Source organism: Hyperoodon ampullatus, assembly GCF_949752795.1.
Source record: "Hyperoodon ampullatus genome assembly, chromosome: 1".
Lineage (NCBI taxonomy): Eukaryota > Metazoa > Chordata > Mammalia > Artiodactyla > Ziphiidae > Hyperoodon > Hyperoodon ampullatus.
In genome coordinates, this window is record NC_136914.1 from 145,135,107 (window position 1) to 145,152,618 (window position 17,512).

General features: G+C 37.4%; 1 protein-coding gene across 1 annotated transcript; it reads left to right on the forward strand.

The window, feature by feature from the left end:
• Positions 1 to 7,117: 7,117 nt before the first annotated feature.
• On the forward strand, positions 7,118 to 15,875 carry NDNF (neuron derived neurotrophic factor; the record flags this gene model as incomplete). The annotated part of the gene is made up of 3 exons (XM_079713510.1): positions 7,118 to 7,305; positions 12,689 to 12,813; positions 14,482 to 15,875. 3 exons carry the CDS (start codon positions 7,118 to 7,120, stop codon positions 15,873 to 15,875), a joined length of 1,707 nt encoding a protein of 568 aa, XP_079569636.1.
• Positions 15,876 to 17,512: the final 1,637 nt, after the last annotated feature.

Genomic DNA, 17,512 nt, shown 5'->3' on the forward strand with positions numbered 1-17,512 from the left:
TTTAAAAATAGAAGTTAAAAGACTAAATATTTGCACTTAAAAAGGAAAAGAAAATAACAGAAATCTCTGCGGCAGACCATTCCTTGAAATTATCCTCACTAAATTATAATCATGCACTTTCCACTCTCTGTAATTAAACATTAGATTTTATTTATTCCAGATGCATTTGTCTCAAGTAAATTCAGAATGCCCCATCCTTCTTTTTGGTCATTGTAAGTTTATTTCATATTTGTGGCCTACACATGATTGGGCGCATTGGATAGTTTTTAAGTGCATCTTAATGACTCTATGAATTTTCTTTTTAATTGTATGCTATGTGTGGCCTGTTTATCCTGATGAATCTGATCTTATTAAGTTTTATACCATGTAATGTCTATAGGAGCTTGATGACATTTTTTACAAATACATTCACATGTTCTACAAGGAATTTGCAGGATCTTGGTGGTTGGTGGTAAAGGGATGGAGGAATTTGCTTTGATCATATTACTTACAGGTAGGTAGAACTGTTGGCTGCTGTTCTGAGGAATCTACAGAACTGAGAAAGGTTGCAATGCCTTAAGTTATATGATATCTTCTATTCAGAGAGCCTTGGAAGTTCCATGAAAACCTTAGAGAACTTTTTATTTACCATCTTTGCAAATTTCTTAGATTAGTGAAATAATGTAACTAAACAGCAGTCTATAAATATTAAAGGCAAGCATTTTAATGGTTTGAAATATTCCCTACTCTTAAGACAAGATTCTCAATTAGAATTTGTGGTGAAATTCATTTAACACATATTTCAAAGTAAAAAAAAAATTAACCAGATTTATTTACTTACTATCATTGTTTACACAGTTTCAAATAATAAATTTTTATTTTCACTAAGTGAATCAGTGGATTAACCAAGATGATAAGTTGACTATGTAACTGAAGATGAATTTTGCAAAATGACGGTAGTAGAGCTGCTGCTGACTCCCTGGGAAAAGTTTTATTTGCTTTTAGGCCTATTGTGGGTTTTTTGTGGTGATAGAGGTTATTCTGGGTGGTTAGTTGGTGCACTGATAAATTATTCCAGGCCCCTTTAATTTTTTTTCTTGCTTACCATTTGACCATTTTACAATTCTCAAGCATTTCCACAGGTTTGTGGGAAAAGATTGTGCCAGGTCAGTTTGACTGTTTAAAAGCCACGTAGAATAAAAAGTTTGGGCTTCCCTAGTGGCGCAGTGGTTAAGAATCCACCTGCCAAGGCAGGGGACAAGGGTTCGAGCCCTGGTCTGGGAAGATCCCATGTGCTGCAGAGCAACTAAGCCGCAACTACTGAGCCCAAGTGCCACAGCTACTGAAGCCCGCGCCCCTAGAGCCCGTGCTCTGCAACAAGAGAAACCACCGCAAAGAGAAGCCCGTGCACCACAATGAAGTGTAGCCCCCGCTCGCCGCAACTAGAGAAAACCCATGGCATAGGAACAAAGACCCAACGCAGCCAGAAATAAAAATAAATTAAACAAATAAATTAAAAGAAAAAAGAAAAGGTCATGTTAATGCTGAAAATAAAGTCTTAGAATTATTTATGTGTTTTCAGTTACCCATTAACTGCTCTACTCCCTACCCATTTTGGGACAATACAAAGGCTTTATATCTCTACATTGGCATTTTGTTTAAAACTGGTCTTCAATTCACCCACTGCGGTCCACGCTCCTCCATGTTCTCTCTGTGGGGTAGGGCAACAGAGAGCTCAGCAGGGAAGGAAGCATATGGGAGAAGCAGCTCCAGTCATCACAGTCCTCAAACATTCAAAAACAGCCCCCCTCCACCCTCCTAGAGCTGTAGTGTTCACTCGCTCGCCAGAGAGGGGGCAGCAAATATAAAAATAAAATTGTATATTTAAAAGGTCCTTTTAGAACCATTGCTCATGTACCTTTACTCTAACATCAACTAATTGGATTCATATAGTGTGTCTAAATAGCTTGAATTTAGATATCTGTGTGTGTGTGTGTGTGTATAGTCTAAACTAATAATAGTTTAGTTTATTAGTTAAACTAATAAACTTTAATAATATTTAAAGTTATTTACTTTTCAGTGCCCAAACCTCTCTCTACCTTTCCAGGTATAGAATACATTGTTAATCTCATTGGACAATTATATTTCAAAACAATTTCTCCTTTTAATCTAGGACACATTGGCATTCCAAAGGATAAAACTACCTCATATCTCCGATAATCTAGATTCCCAATAATCTAGATTAAAGTTTGAGGTATATCAAATCATTAGTTCATTTTTGTTTTCTCACTTCAGTTTTGGTAGGATAGGAAGGAATGTTCAAATATGCGGAAGGCCTCTGACAATATGAACAATCTCAGAGTGTTAGATTAGCATCTATGAACATGATTCACCAGAACTTTTCAATCGAAACAGTCAAAATCAATCTTCTCAGTAATAGGATAACACCACCTAGTTTTTCTGGGCTGAAAATCATTGTGCAACCAAGTTGATTGATCTGCCTAGCAAAATAAAAATATTTGGAACCATCCTAGCAACTTTCTACTTCTGTTGGAACTAGACCCTTGACTGTAGAAAGATAGCAAGATTTCTTGATGTGCAGACACATTTCCTAGATTATCCACAAGATGTCCATGACAGAAGTAATAATGCTGAATGAGAAATTCTAAGAAATGTTACTTACTTTAAACTTTAAACCTAGATAAGCTCTAGATACCTAGAAGTAACAAAAAGAAATGAGAGGAAAAGTTATGCCATTAGAGGGCACTTTTGTAATCTTAGAAGAAAAGTCTGTTCTTATAGACTGGATTACCCAAGGCTTATTCTTAAGCAGAATGTATTTTCAGTTGTTTATTTAAAAGTGACTAATTCTTAAGCTGAATGACAAGAGAGAACATTTTTTTTTGGTAGGGAAAAAAATGTGTAAAATTCCATCCTTTAAACAATACTTACATAAAGCTTTAAATTTGAATAAGTGAATATAAATTGTGAAAACATGCACAATATGTCTGCATAATAGTTTTTTGATTAGCTATATCCAATGCTTCTTTTAAGTACATCTTGTTTAAAAAATGCTGCCTGTAACCTGATCAAATTGAACAAATTATTAGGCTTCCCTAAAAACTGAGTATGTTTTTCCCCAGCAATACATGAATGCTATTAGATAACATTTTGAAAACAATAATCCTACAGAATATAAAGTCCTGTGTTTGGGGAATCATACTAATTTTTTCCAATTTTATTGAAAAATAATTGACATACATCACTGTATAAGTTTAAGGCATACATCCTGATGGTTTGATTTACATACATTGTGAAACAGTTACCACAATAAGTTCAGTTAATACCCATCTTCTCCTGTAGATACAATAAAAAGAAAAGGGATCATACTAATTTTAAACACTTTTCTGAAAAGTATCTGTTTTGCCCATAGTTGATGTGGCAATTTAAATAGCTAAAATTGTTTCAGAAACAGAAAATGTGACCTGATAGAATTTTAGCTGAGGATATATGATTTTTTCTTTTAAAGAAAGCAAAAGATAGTTTAGTCTATTCCCTATTGGTGATTATCTAAATAAAAATGTCTACCTGAGCCAGTAAAGTCAATAAGCCAGTAAAATAATTTAACAAGTAAAATCTTAGTGTCAATAACTGTGAAGAGTATGAGATTTTACCCTCCTTGCAAGCTAACACGTTAGCCTGCCGTAGTTTCATCGATGCTAGATGGCATGAGACTCCTGGGTCAGTGACAAAGGACTTTATTACAAAGAGCAATAGCAGAAGCCACAGATCCACAGCAGCATCATTTTCTCTCACTGCCTGACCCCCCAGTTCTCGTAGGATGATGCAAAGAGGGCCTGATGACATCAGTCCATATAGTGGGGTTTATTATAAGAGAGCAGCCCTGAGCTTAGGGAACCCAGATTTTTATAATGGGTAATAATCATGCCTGCTCTTTGCTCCAGAAGCTTTATCTTCCAAGGTTGTTTACTATACAAACATCCTTGAAAAGATAATCTGAACAAAGGCAGGCAGCTCTTCTGCTTGCCACATATGCACAAACAAGCACAGAAACCCATGGAGAATTGTCTTTTTAACACTTACTCTGCATAAACCTATCATCTGAAGTTGTTCGCTTTACTAAATATTACATGGCTAAGTAGCTGACGTGGGGGAATATATAATAATCATGTTTACCACACTCCTGTTAGTTTATATTTCTCATATTGTATTCACTATGTGTTCTTACGTGTCCAAGTTTGATCATTTTTGAGATGAGATGAGATAAATAATAGGGCCTACATCATAGGCTTGTTGCTGGCATTCATGAGATAACAGATATGAAGCATTTAGAAGAGTGCCTGGCATGCAGCACATACACAACAAATTTATTAATATTGTTATTAACTCAAAATTCATCTCTTCTTATTAGCTGATTTAATAAAGAGAAAGTTCCTCCCACAGGCAGCTGAGGATGCTGGGAAGATTTCCGCCGGTCATAACTTGCTAGCTCTCTAACTCTGGGGCTGACCTAACTATCCCAAATACCCAGGGGCATTGGGCAGCTTGTCCTGTTCAGCTGTGCAGTGGTACTGTGCAATTGACAGCTTTGAGGGCAAATATGGGGCTAATGAGAGAAGGCTGCCCTTGAGTGGTTCTAGGGCAAATACACCCAAGTATCTCACACTCAAGTGCTGGCTTGTTTGCTCTAAGTTCCTAATAAATATGGAAAGCCAAATTCTAACCATTTCTAAAGAGACATATTTTATTATCTGGCCTCTTCTGCTCTCAGGAGGCAAACTTTCAGAGATGCTACTACAAAGTAAACTGAATGTGTTTTATTATGCTGAAATAATAAGTATTTCTTTATAGGGGCGGCATATCAAATTCTATTCAGATTTTCCATTTCTGTTAGCTACAGGATGAAGGGCGTCAGAGGAGAGGGGCTGAGGGTCGTGAGTGGAGGTCCCATTCAGTTTACTCCACCATGTCCCTATTTGTTTTGAATAGGTTCACTGAGCTTTGATTTTTGATCCCCCAGCCATCTTTTGTAGATATAACCTTTGTTTGCTGTTTGTAACTCCCATGAGCTCTCGTTTATATCCCCAACTTTCCTTGGATTCCACCCTCACAATCACCTGTATATCTGAGGGACAGGTTATTTAATGAAATTCAAGGAGGCCTATTCTTATTCCTAAACTGCTAGCTATTTGGGAAGAGGATTTTAGTGTTCAGTCTCAGAATTATCATTTGTTTTCAGAGTTTAGAGATGATCCATCCAAACCCTTCATAAAACTGAGGTCCAGAATTTTAAGTGAATTGCCTAAGATTACACTTCTAGTTAGGACCTGAAACTAAAAAGTCAAGTTTCTTAGCTCTCAGTCAAATTCTCATTCAATGGCAATAAAATTGAGAAATAGGATGGGAAATAAATGTTCGGGCTCTGCAGTCAGATTCACTTGGGTTTATATCCTTTCTCCGCTTATGTTAAAGGAGGTTTATACTTATATAAGAATAGCACCTACTTCACAAGGTTATTGTGAATATAAATGCAACTTAGCACCGTGTTTTGCACATAGTAACTCTTAATTACTGCACATATTTATATGGAAAATTGCAGAGCACATGGCGGAAAGCAAATTTTGAAAAAGTAAGTTAAAGGAACTTTCTGAGCAAGCTCACTGAGAAAAATTACTTCTCAAACTCTCATAGACAAAAGAAAGGCTTATTCCCTTCAAAAAAATATTTTCAGTTGTATGAATCTATTTTTGGTAGCACTCAAAGAAAACTTAAAGTCAAGTGATGGTTTAAGTAGTGGTGACCTCATAGCTATAGCAATGACTATTTAGAAATAAAACTGGCATTCTCTTCATTTCAAATTATCGCAAATATTTGCATTTGACTTTCTCACTATTTAAAGTACTTCAATGTAAAAACACTATATTTCCCTAATGCTTGAATTCCCTGATGTATGTTGTCAAAGAGATAAGGGAAAACAACTCCTCACTTAGTTTCTTCTGTGAGGAAAACAGGCACCAAATCCTCAAAGGAAGCAAAGCCTTTCATTAGCACTTGAGGTGAAAAGAACTCACCTACCTGCGTCTTCCTGTAAGGAAAGGGAAACATGTAGAAGATGGTGTCCTTGAAAACATCCCTACAGCAAGGTGCCCTAGAGAATGATCCATGATTGCCTATAGGATTTTTTATGAAAGTCAGTGATAAATGTCAAAATGTAACTCAATGAAAACTGGAGTGATAAATATATAACTCTGCTGGAGGTTAAGACAAATGACCTAAGTATAGAACTTTCCAATGGTCTTTTTTTTTTTTTTTTTGGCTGCGCTGCAGGGCATGTGGGATTTTAGTTCCCTGAGCAGGGATGGAACCCTCTCCCCCTGCATTGGAAGTGCAGAGTCTTAACCACCGGACCACCAGGGAAGTCCCCAGTGGTCTTTCTTGATTTGAAGTGGGAATCCAAGCCCACTTTTTAATATGGTAAAAGTTTATATATAAGGGTTGTGTTGAAGAGTCTGGTAAATCTGTAATATTAGACACTGGCAAATAACTCACCTTGGGATTTTAGACAAATTGCTTATCCTATAAGAAAGTTAAACTTTATAATCTCTTAAAATCTCTGATTTATGAAAATCTGATTTGCAGAATAATTCTATATTATTAGATCTATATCTATATGATCCTTAGTCAAATTTTAAGGAAGAAGAAAAGTAACTGTGTAGTGGTAATTTTCTGGCTCTCAGTGGGTCTCTGTGACTTATGTTATGGTTCAAGCTTTGAGACATTTGTATGGAGATGTCTACAATGACCATATTGGCTTCTGCCATAATGAAGGGGGCACTTTTCTCTCTGGATACCCAAGGAAGTTAATGCACCAAGAGTCCTTTTGTTTCAAAATTTTTTTAATATCTGAAATTCTGGTGAATTCATTATCAACTTGTTGAAATACTTTGAAAAAAAAAGAACTGGAAAGTCACCTTAAAGCTCATGTGCATGTATCCAAAATACATAATACATCTCTTTCTCTCAAAACCAAATAGTGTGAACCCTTCAGAAAGTTCACAACTTGCCCAAGTGTTTTGCCTGTAAAATTAATGTAAGCAATTCTTTTTGTTGCCCCAGGATGGTGCCTCTCCACTGGTGTATACTGTGGCTGCTGTTACCACTCAGCTCCAGGACCCAGAAGTTACCCACTCGAGATGAGGAGCTCTTTCAGATGCAAATTCGGGACAAGGCATTTTTTCATGATTCGTCAGTAATTCCAGATGGAGCTGAAATTAGCAGTTATCTCTTTAGAGACACACCTAAAAGGTATTCTCCCTGCAGTACTTCCTTTATCAATAAGCTCAGAACGGGTGTCTCTGAAAAAAAAGGTGACCTTTTAGACTTAGTTTAGGTAATTTGCAATCAACCTCTGGATAGCATTGCCTATTTTTCTCTAAGTAAGAAAATAAAATGGCAGTGCAACGTCTAGTCATTAGACATCTCTTTGATTCTCACTGATTGTGGTCTTTTGGGTGGAGAGAGAAGTCCTTGCGTGTCTAACGTTTTGGAACGATCATTTTCTTTTCTTAAGGATGGTAGGAAATTTCTAAGAATGACTCTACAGGATTAATGAAATTAATTGAACACATATGATTCTTCAAGGGTTTGCATTGGCTTGTAAGGATAATATTTCTTTGATCAATATGATTGGTTCTGAAAGCATCAAACCAAACAGAGATAAAAACTGGCCCTTCACTTATCTTCACTCCAACATCAACATATTGAACTCACATAATGCTTCTAAGTATTTTGACCTTTAAAACTTACATATATCAATGTATCATATAAATCAATCAATCATATAAACTAATTATATTTAAAGTTTCTTACTTGAAGTACCCAAACTCCTCTTTATCATATTTCAAAAACAGTTTCTCCTTTTAACCTAGGATACTTGGCAGTCCAAAGGATAAAACTATGTCATATCATCAATAATCCATTTTCCAAAGATTGAGTTATATCAAATTATTGTCATCTTTCTCTTGTCCCTTCAGTTTTAATTGACAATAAGAACGGAACATGGTGCTCCTCTTCCACTGAATGGCACAGACGTGTTACCATCCGGTCAGTCTGTGTGAGAGTAGATAATCAGTTTTCATATTTTGACTGGTGTGACCTATTGTTTCGGTATCATTTCAGCACCATCTGAATGAAATTATCTGTTTGAATGATTGTAATAGATTAGGAACTAATTTGTCAGTAATATATAAAATAATTATGACTTTCAATGACATTCATAAGAGTGAAGGCACAAAATGCAAGGATGATTACACTAAAGGAACTTGATGTCTTAGTATTTATAGAGACTTAGTCTGTGAAAATAAGGAAGGGTAGAGGAGGCAGTTTTAATGATTCAAATTAGTCTTAAATATCAGCTGAATTCATGCTGAACCATTTTGCTTGTCATATTCTTTTGTCTCTTGAAACTCTTGAGAATTTGAATCCAAATTTTTCTTTAAAAATTACTTTGATTTCCCAAATGTACTTGTGCACTGCTTTGCAGTGTTCTTTAAAATACAGCATTCCTCATTATGTAATCATTTCACTTAATCAAATACATGGTTTATCTTTGATCTTCCAGTCTCTTAAAAATTAAATAAGTTTTGGTTCTAAACGCTGTCTTAAAATTACATTTTTTTTTCTTTGAAGCAACATGTTTTTATTATAAGACATTTCAAAACAACACATGCTGCTTTCCTCCTTCTGTTTTTATTTCTTTCATTTGTTCATTCTTTTGGGTTCCCCCCACACACAAATCATGATTGGAGATTTTGATATCTACATTTGGATGCAATGTTAACAATAGTTAAATAAAGAGTTGTGGCCACAGTCATTTCTAGGGGTAAAATATGTGATGGGAGAACACACATAGGCATTGTTGATATTACAACTAAAGATGAAATTCCAGATAAAGTTTGGAAGGAGAGAATAGCAAAAGAAAACAAATTCATTAATTATTCTTATGTTTATACATAAATGCCAAAGTCTAAATGGTTCATGGAGTGTTTATCCCTCAACTCTGGCCTTATAATTTGGAGCATATTTATCACATTTCTATCTCCCTCACTAGCCAGTAAATACCTGGCACTCATAGATTGTGCCCTATCATCTCTGATTACAGCTCCCTTCCACGAGTACACTGTGCATGGTAGACAATAAATGTTTGTCAAATTGTTAAAGTTTATTCAGATTGTCTTTTATCCCTAATCATAAGTGCTTCCATATGAAAATGTTGACTTAGAGGGACTCTCTGATGTTTTATATGTATAATGATTACCCTGTGGAATGCAAGCATTGTTTTCTCTGTTATTGGTTGCTTATGGCCTGTATTAAAGTTACTAAGACATAGTTGCATACTTTGGGAAATAAACTACTTTCTTGATTCAAATGAGAACAGAAGATAATAGATGAACACGCACATTGATTTCAGCACTGGTTAGCTCTGCTACCCACATAAAAACCAAAAACAAACAAAACTAAAAAGTTTTGAATACTTTTAAAATTACACAATGCTAAATAAATTATTGTGTCTTACCTAATTCTTTGTAATGTTCATAGGTTCAGTCATGTTTATGTGGTTAATATCGCCTATGCAACCTGGCCAAAAGAAAAAGATTCTACTCTCCAAAAGTTGACTGAATTTGAAAATTAAACCATCTGACACCTGTCTTTAGGGATGCTTAAATCCATAAAATTTCCATACAGTAAAGAGTGCAATCATCTAGTTATTTTGTTTGGATGATTGTCTAAGTTTACTATACTCCAAACAAGCTTTTTTGCTTTTATAGGGTCTTCACTTTATTTGTCCTTCCACAGCCCTATTTCCACCCTCTAGCTCCTAATTCATCTTGGAGTAGTGAAGGGGGGAAAGCATATATATTTCCATTCAGATTCAGTATCTTCAGGTAGAAACAGACTAAGTGTAGTTATCCTAAGGCTAGAATAATGTAGGTGTTATGATCCTTGGGTTCTGTTTATTCATTTAGTAATGCATTCATTAAGAAGAGTTTATCAAGTACCTTCTACATGCAGAAATCTGTGCTGAATGCTGAGAATAAAATGACGGAAAATGAACCCTAAGTGGGCCTTTGTTGGGGAAATGACATTAATCGAATAATAATATAAATATATCGTAACAAATTGCAATAGGTGCCCAAAGTGAAAAGTATAGGACACTCGGAATATGTGAGAGAACCTGAGCCAGAACAGTACGAGAAGGCATCCCTGAAGAAGTGACATTTAAATATTAGTAAGGGCATGTTCATCAACTATATTTCAATTAAAAAATAATGTATTTATTTATTTACAAATAGTAGTAAGGACTAAGGGGTGTATTTCAGGCAGAGCAAACAACATCCCAGTGGCTCAAAGAAGCCCTACGTGGTTCGAGCACAGAAAGCAAAAGGGATGATGACATGACAGTGAGGTAGGCAGAGGCCCCACTGCTGGGGAAGTTGTAGACTCTCTGAACAGTTAAGGACTTTTTTCCCCAAAAGTGAAAAGCTAAACTTATTCATTCAAGAAATATTTATTAATAATTATTTTAGTCTCTAAGTCTTCATTAATGAACCAAATGCCCTGCCCTCTTGTAGATTTCATTCTAGTTGGGGGAGGTGGAAAAATAAAAAAATAAACAAAGGTATATATAATACATCAGGTAGTGATAAGTGCTTTGAAGAAAAATGAAGAGGAGTAGAAGAGCTTCACAGGTAGGAAGGTGGTATCTTGCATAAGGGGTCAGAGTCGGCCTATGGCGAGATGGTGACCGACTCTAGAGAAGAGAGTTGATGCAGTGACTGAGCACGTAAGGTCAACAGCTGGAGGATGAGCATTTCAGATGGAGAAACAGCAAGTTCAGAGGCCCTGAGGCAAGAGTGTGCCATAATCATTCCACAGAGAGAAAGGAGCTGAGTAAAGAAGGGAGAGAATAGAGGAGACAAGTTTAGAGATCTGGTTGGGGATGCAAATCATTGCAAGTTCTGAATGAGATAAGAAGCTCCTGGAGGGTTTGCAGCGAGTGTGTTCAGGCTTAGGTGTACATGGATATGTCCTCCTGGAAGGAGGTAAATAAACTAAGGGGGTCAAAGTGGAAACAAGACCAGTCAGAGGCTATTGCAATGCTCAAACAAGAAAAAATGGTGGCTTGATCTGGTGGTAACAGGGAAAGTGGAACAAAGTGATGGACTCTGAGTATATTTTAAAGATGAAGCCAAAAAAAAATGACTGCTGATTCAGTGTATGTGGAGTGGAAGAGTAAGAAAAAGTCAAGATGCCTCTAAAACGTTTGTCCTGAGCAACTGGAAGGTTAGGGCTGTCATTTACTGAGTAGAGACAGACTGCAGGAGAAGTTGGTTTAGCGAGAGAATGAGAAGTTTGGATTAGACATCTTAAGTTTGAAATTTTCAGTAATCTCTAAAGGAAGATGGCAAGAACATAGTTGTCTCTAAAATTTAACTAAGAGTTCAGGCTGACAATTTAAATTTGGGAATCATTAAAATAGAAGAGCTTAAAGCTGTGAGCCTGGGTGAGATCACACAGGGAATGAGCACGGGTAGAAAAGAGTGTCCTAGCACAGGCCCTTGGTTCACCCCATGGGTTAGAGGTCAGGGAGGTGAGAAGAACTGCAGAGGAGACTGATGGAGCAGCTGGCCACTGTGGTCAGTTTGGAGAGAGTGTTGGGGTAGATACAGAGAGAATCGAGAGGCAAAGACGTACCCAGGAGGTGCAGTCTCTAGGAGGTGAAACTTGCTTATTTTTTGCTGTGAAACCAGTGAGGAAACCACTGTTTCCTCCCTTGCAAGATTATGGGCTTTGAAAGATAAATGGAATCATATAAATTATTCAGAGTAAGAATACATAGCATTGTTATACATAGGCAACATTTTTATTCTACTTAAAAGTTCTTTTGAGACATCATTTAAAAAATCTAAGGGGAAAGCATAGAGGAGAATGTTTTGTTCTTTTAAAATGTTTTCAAATCACTAGGTTATTAATTCAACAGAAAATCTTAGTGATAGAGAAATGTGTCTTTCCACTGACTGACACAGTTACCTTTACCTTTTAAAAATAGTTCTCAAATGGTCATTAGATACCTCTCTCCAAAAGGATATGGAATAGTAAAACGGTGAACAAAAGTCAAGATTGTAAAAGCCTGAATACAGTGTTATTTTGCCAGAAACCAACATGCATTTTAGAAGGACATTGTTGTGAAAATGATCTTTTGGAATGGTTGGTGCTTTAGAGTGCCCTTGGGGTAACATAAATTTATCGCCAAATTTATGGAAAATGCAGTACCTGTAGGGCAAGTACCTGGAAATTCCCCTTGGTTGTGACTTACTTTGCACTGGTGTTAAATAACACCCCCAAACTGGTAAGTGTTGATTCTTAACTCGAGTAACACCCAAACTCCACATTTTGGTTCAATGTCTTTCAATTATTTCAGACTGTGCGGATGGTAAATCTGGTCGCAGAACCTTGGGCTATATTGGACTTCCACGGTTACTGCTGAAAATATCATGATTTGTGTCAGATAGCCAGTTTGATTTTCTGTTAAGTGAATACAAATTAAACCAAGTGATTTTCCCCACTAATCTTGGTTGTAAGTGTTAGGATGAATTACCTCGGTCTGAAGTGGTCCACTTTCACCCAGGTATTTCTTTGTGGTCGAAGAAGACAACACGCCATTGTCAGTCACAGTGACTCCCTGCGATGCGCCCTTAGCGTGGACGCTGAGCCTCCAGGAGCTGCCAGAGGAGGCGAGCGGGGAAGGCTCAGGTAAGCGGCGCGGCAGACCTGGCCCCAGACCTCTGGATAGATAGCTGAAAGGCTTATGAGACAGACAGCCTTCTCTTAGTAAGAAAAACCAGCATGGATGCACGGGGGAAGCTGGAGATTTGGGGATGGAGATGAGGGAAATGGAGGATGACATCAGATGGCGGTGATTTGGTGAAATAAAAGGTTGAGAGAGACAGGTGTGTGGGCTGAAGGAGTGAGGAAAGGCAAGAGGTGAGGATCAGCTTCCCTGGCTGTGGTTTGCTGTCTTGCCTAACCACTGGACTCACCACTGGGGGCTGTATATTCTACTGATGCCTGCATCCTACCTCAGAGGTTGTGATGTAATTGCCCTGGGGTGGGGTCTGGACATTGGGATGGTAAAAGTTCCCCTCCAGGTGAATCTAATATGCACCCAAGGATAAGAGCCTCTGATCTCTGGGGAGTAAAGCATAGCCACAAAGAGAGAACAAAAGGGCATTGAGCACCACTGAAAGTCCAGGATGAGAAGAAAGTCAGGAGGAATAGGTCAGGCATTTAAAGAAGATGCAGATGATGGAAAGCAAATAACAGATACAAAGAAATGAGTAGAGTCTGAATGAGGCCCTGGGTTGATGCTGCCTCCCTTTAAGGGGCAAAGGCATCCTAGCTTAAAGTGAAGGCTTGAGATTGGTGCCATGACAGGATGTTAGCAAGCTGGATACTTACAGTGATGTGGGAACACTGTAATTAGGAAAATATTGAAAGGGCATATGGGAGTGATGAGATTGAGATAGAATGAATAGTCACATGATGATTGTGTTAGTTGCGTGGTTTAGGAATATGAAATTCTACATACCTCACTCTCAACCTGCAGTGATCAGCTGGAAAAGATCCATTCCCACTCTGGCTACACAGTCCTTCTCTGGGTCTTCTAACACTGATATCTGTGTGATATCTGATATTAATAGTAACAAAAAATGGAAAACATTATTTTAGTTTCAGTACTTTCCCTATATTCCTCCTGAGCACGTATTCTACACATTGAAAATTAGGTCCTCTTACTGGTGCTTTATATTCTATATTTTAATGAGATTGTCCAGTCCTACTAACAAAAGTGAAATTAGTGAAATGGCTAGCCATCCAAGTGCAAACTGATAGAATCTTTCTGGTAAGCAGATTGACAGTAGGAATTAGTCTCTAAGAGGCTTGCAGTCTTTGACCTAAAAATTCTACCAGCTGGAATCTATCCTGAAGAAATAATGTAAAATCAGAAAAGCCTTACATATATAACAACATTATTATAATGGTCAAAAATTAAGCAACAGTTTTATTTTTATGATATAATATTAAGTGAGAAAAATGGAGGTTTCTCTAGGTATGTATATGCATGATAATAAATGTTATAAAGTTGCAGAGAAAAATAAGAGAAAATAATACCAACTGCATAAACATGTGTAGAAGGAAGACGGATAGAAATAGACCAAACTGTTAATAAAGGACTATCTGGATCTTGTATTAACGGATGATTTTTTTTATCTTGTTCTCTATCTCCCAGTTTTCTACTGGGAACATGTATTCTTTTTATAATGGAGAAAAACGAAATTAAATGGTCTTAAGAACACAATTTAAGGTTGGCAAGCCATAGCACATGCCCTGACGTGTAGGCTGTGCTTCTCTTGTGTCTTTTAGGTGATCCAGAGCCTCTGGATCAGCAGAAGCAGCAGATCATTCATGAGGAAGGCACAGAGTTATTCTCCTACAAAGGCAACGACGTGGAATATTTCGTATCTTCTAGTTCTCCATCTGGTTTATATCAGTTGGAGCTTCTTTCAACAGAGAAAGACACACATTTCAAAGTATATGCCACCACAACTCCAGAGTCTGACCAGCCCTACCCTGAATTACCTTATGACCCAAGAGTCGACGTTACCTCCCTGGGATGCACCACGGTCACTTTGGCTTGGAAACCGAGCCCCACGGCCTCTTTGCTGAAACAACCCATTCAGTACTGTGTGGTCATCAACAAAGAGCACAATTTCAAAAGTCTCTGCGCAGTGGAAGCGAAGTTGAATGCAGACGACGCTTTCATGATGGCACCAAAGCCCGGTCTGGACTTCAGCCCTTTTGACTTTGCCCACTTCGGATTTGCTTCGGATAATTCAGATAAAGAGCGCAGCTTCCTGACAAAGCCGTCTCCAAAACTGGGGCGGCATGCCTACTCGAGGCCCAAGGTTGACATTCAGAAAATCTGCATAGGAAACAAGAACATCTTCACCATCTCGGATCTGAAACCCGACACGCAGTACTATTTTGATGTCTTCGTGGCCAACAGCAACAGCAATATGAGCACTGCTTACGTGGGCACCTTTGCCAGGACCAAGGAAGAAGCGAAACAGAAGACAGTTGAGCTGAAAGATGGGAAAGTTACAGATGTGTTTGTTAAAAGGAAGGGGGCAAAGTTTCTACGGTTTGCTCCAGTCTCGTCTCACCAAAAGGTCACCTTCTTTATTCACTCTTGTCTGGACGCTGTCCAAATCCAAGTGAGAAGAGATGGGAAACTTCTTCTGTCTCAGAATGTGGAAGGCATTCGACAGTTTCAGCTGAGAGGAAAACCTAAAGCCAAATATCTCATTCGACTGAAAGGAAACAAGAAGGGAGCATCTATGTTGAAAATACTAGCTACCACCAGGCCCGGTAAGCAGTCATTTCCCTCTCTTCCTGAAGACACACGCATCAAAGCCTTCGACAAGCTCCGTACCTGTTCTTCGGCCACCGTGGCTTGGCTAGGCACCCAGGAAAGGAACAAGTTTTGCATCTACAAAAAGGAAGTGGATGATAATTACAGTGAAGACCAGAAGAAAAGAGAACAAAACCAATGCCTTGGACCAGATACAAGGAAGAAATCAGAGAAGGTCCTCTGTAAATATTTCCACAGTCAAAACCTGCAAAAAGCAGTGACCACAGAAACAATTAAAGGTCTTCAGCCTGGAAAATCTTACCTGCTGGATGTTTATGTCACAGGACATGGGGGACACTCTGTGAAGTATCAGAGTAAAGTTGTAAAAACCAGGAAGTTCTGTTAGTTACCTCGTATAGAGATATATCACTTAGAACTCCAGGAGAGACATTAAATCACTTTAAGTATAAACTGACTACTCCCACAGCTGAGAGAAATTGTGACCTGTACTTGTACTATGGAAGAAAGGATATCAACTGGCGTATATTGATGTTTATATAAGTAATTGTTGGAGGAGACTTGGTCTAGTGTGCCCCAATGGTACCTAGTGTGCATCTGATATCCACTGATGTCAAAGAGAAAGGACATCTTGAAGGAACTGCCATCCCTTGCTTTGACCACTGCATGAACTGCTTCTAAATTATTTTATCACCTAAAAATTTTGAATATGCCATTCATTGCACACATACACAAATGCAAATTATTCCTCTCAATAGATGCTAGGATATATATAAATTATTTTATAAAGTCTTGTTTTAAATGTCAGTGTTTCTATGATTGTAAACTATTAAATTCTTTTCCTGTTAAAGTACAGATCTAATCTAAGTATATTAAGTGGACAGCCCTTTAGTCAGTTCTATTGCTATTGTAAATTCTTATCTGTTGAGTAAAATGTTTAAATACTGTATGTATCTCATGTACAAAGTTGACATACATTATATTCATGTATATAAAATTAAAGATATTAGATTATATACTGTTCATTTTCCCAAGCAGCTACCTTGGTGTATTCAATTTCTATTCTGTCCCCCAAACTGCGCCTTTATGTAATTTTGCACCAGGTTTGACCCTTTTTTAATAGTTAAAAGGCATGCTGCATTTCTCTAAAGTTACTGTGGCATTAGAGACAGTTATTGAAATTTGTATTTTGACATTGAATAGGAGCTAGCTGTTGTGAGAATTGAGAGCGCACCAATGGGCTTAGAATAAGACAAGCCTCAAAATACTGTAGCTCGATAAGTATTCAACAAATCGTCCTTGACAACCTAAAATATATTACCTCTATTTTAAAAATAAGCATCTATTTTAAGTACAAAATTGGGATATGGCAGATATTTTCCAGCTGCTTGAATATTAGCAAAATAATTGTTTTGATTTCTAGTGGGAACAACTAAGCAACCACCAATTAGGACTGTAATTAGTAATGAGAAAAATATGGAAGCTGCTGTTTTGTAACATTAACAGTCTGTTACTTTTAGCTTTGATTTTTCATGAATCTTCAAAAAGTAATTTAGGTGTAAGATAAAGTTTAGGCAAATAATAATAGAAACCTTCATTTATCAAAAACTCTTTACAGAGGGCAGTTTTAGATAGTTTCATTCTCCACAGGTTCTATACATGATGTGTCATGAAAACACTGGAGGATTCCGAAGAGTCTGGGATTTACAGTCAACTAGGCTATGTGGCTTTAGGAAAATCTGTTACCTCCCCTTATTCCTCTTTCCCATTTATAAAATTAGGTGGTGATAGATTTGGATAAGATGATATTATAGGATACCTTCTATCATGAGACGTTGTCTTTTGTAGAATTCTATGATTCTAAATTAGAAAGTGTTTCTGTAACTACAAGTGGGTCAGGTGTAATTCCTTAACCACTACATTTCCCCTATGTGCTGGCACCACCTTTCATATGGTGGACGTACATGAGTAGCATTCTTATGGAGTATAAAGTCACTATGGTTTGGGGAGTATAAGTGGTTGTCC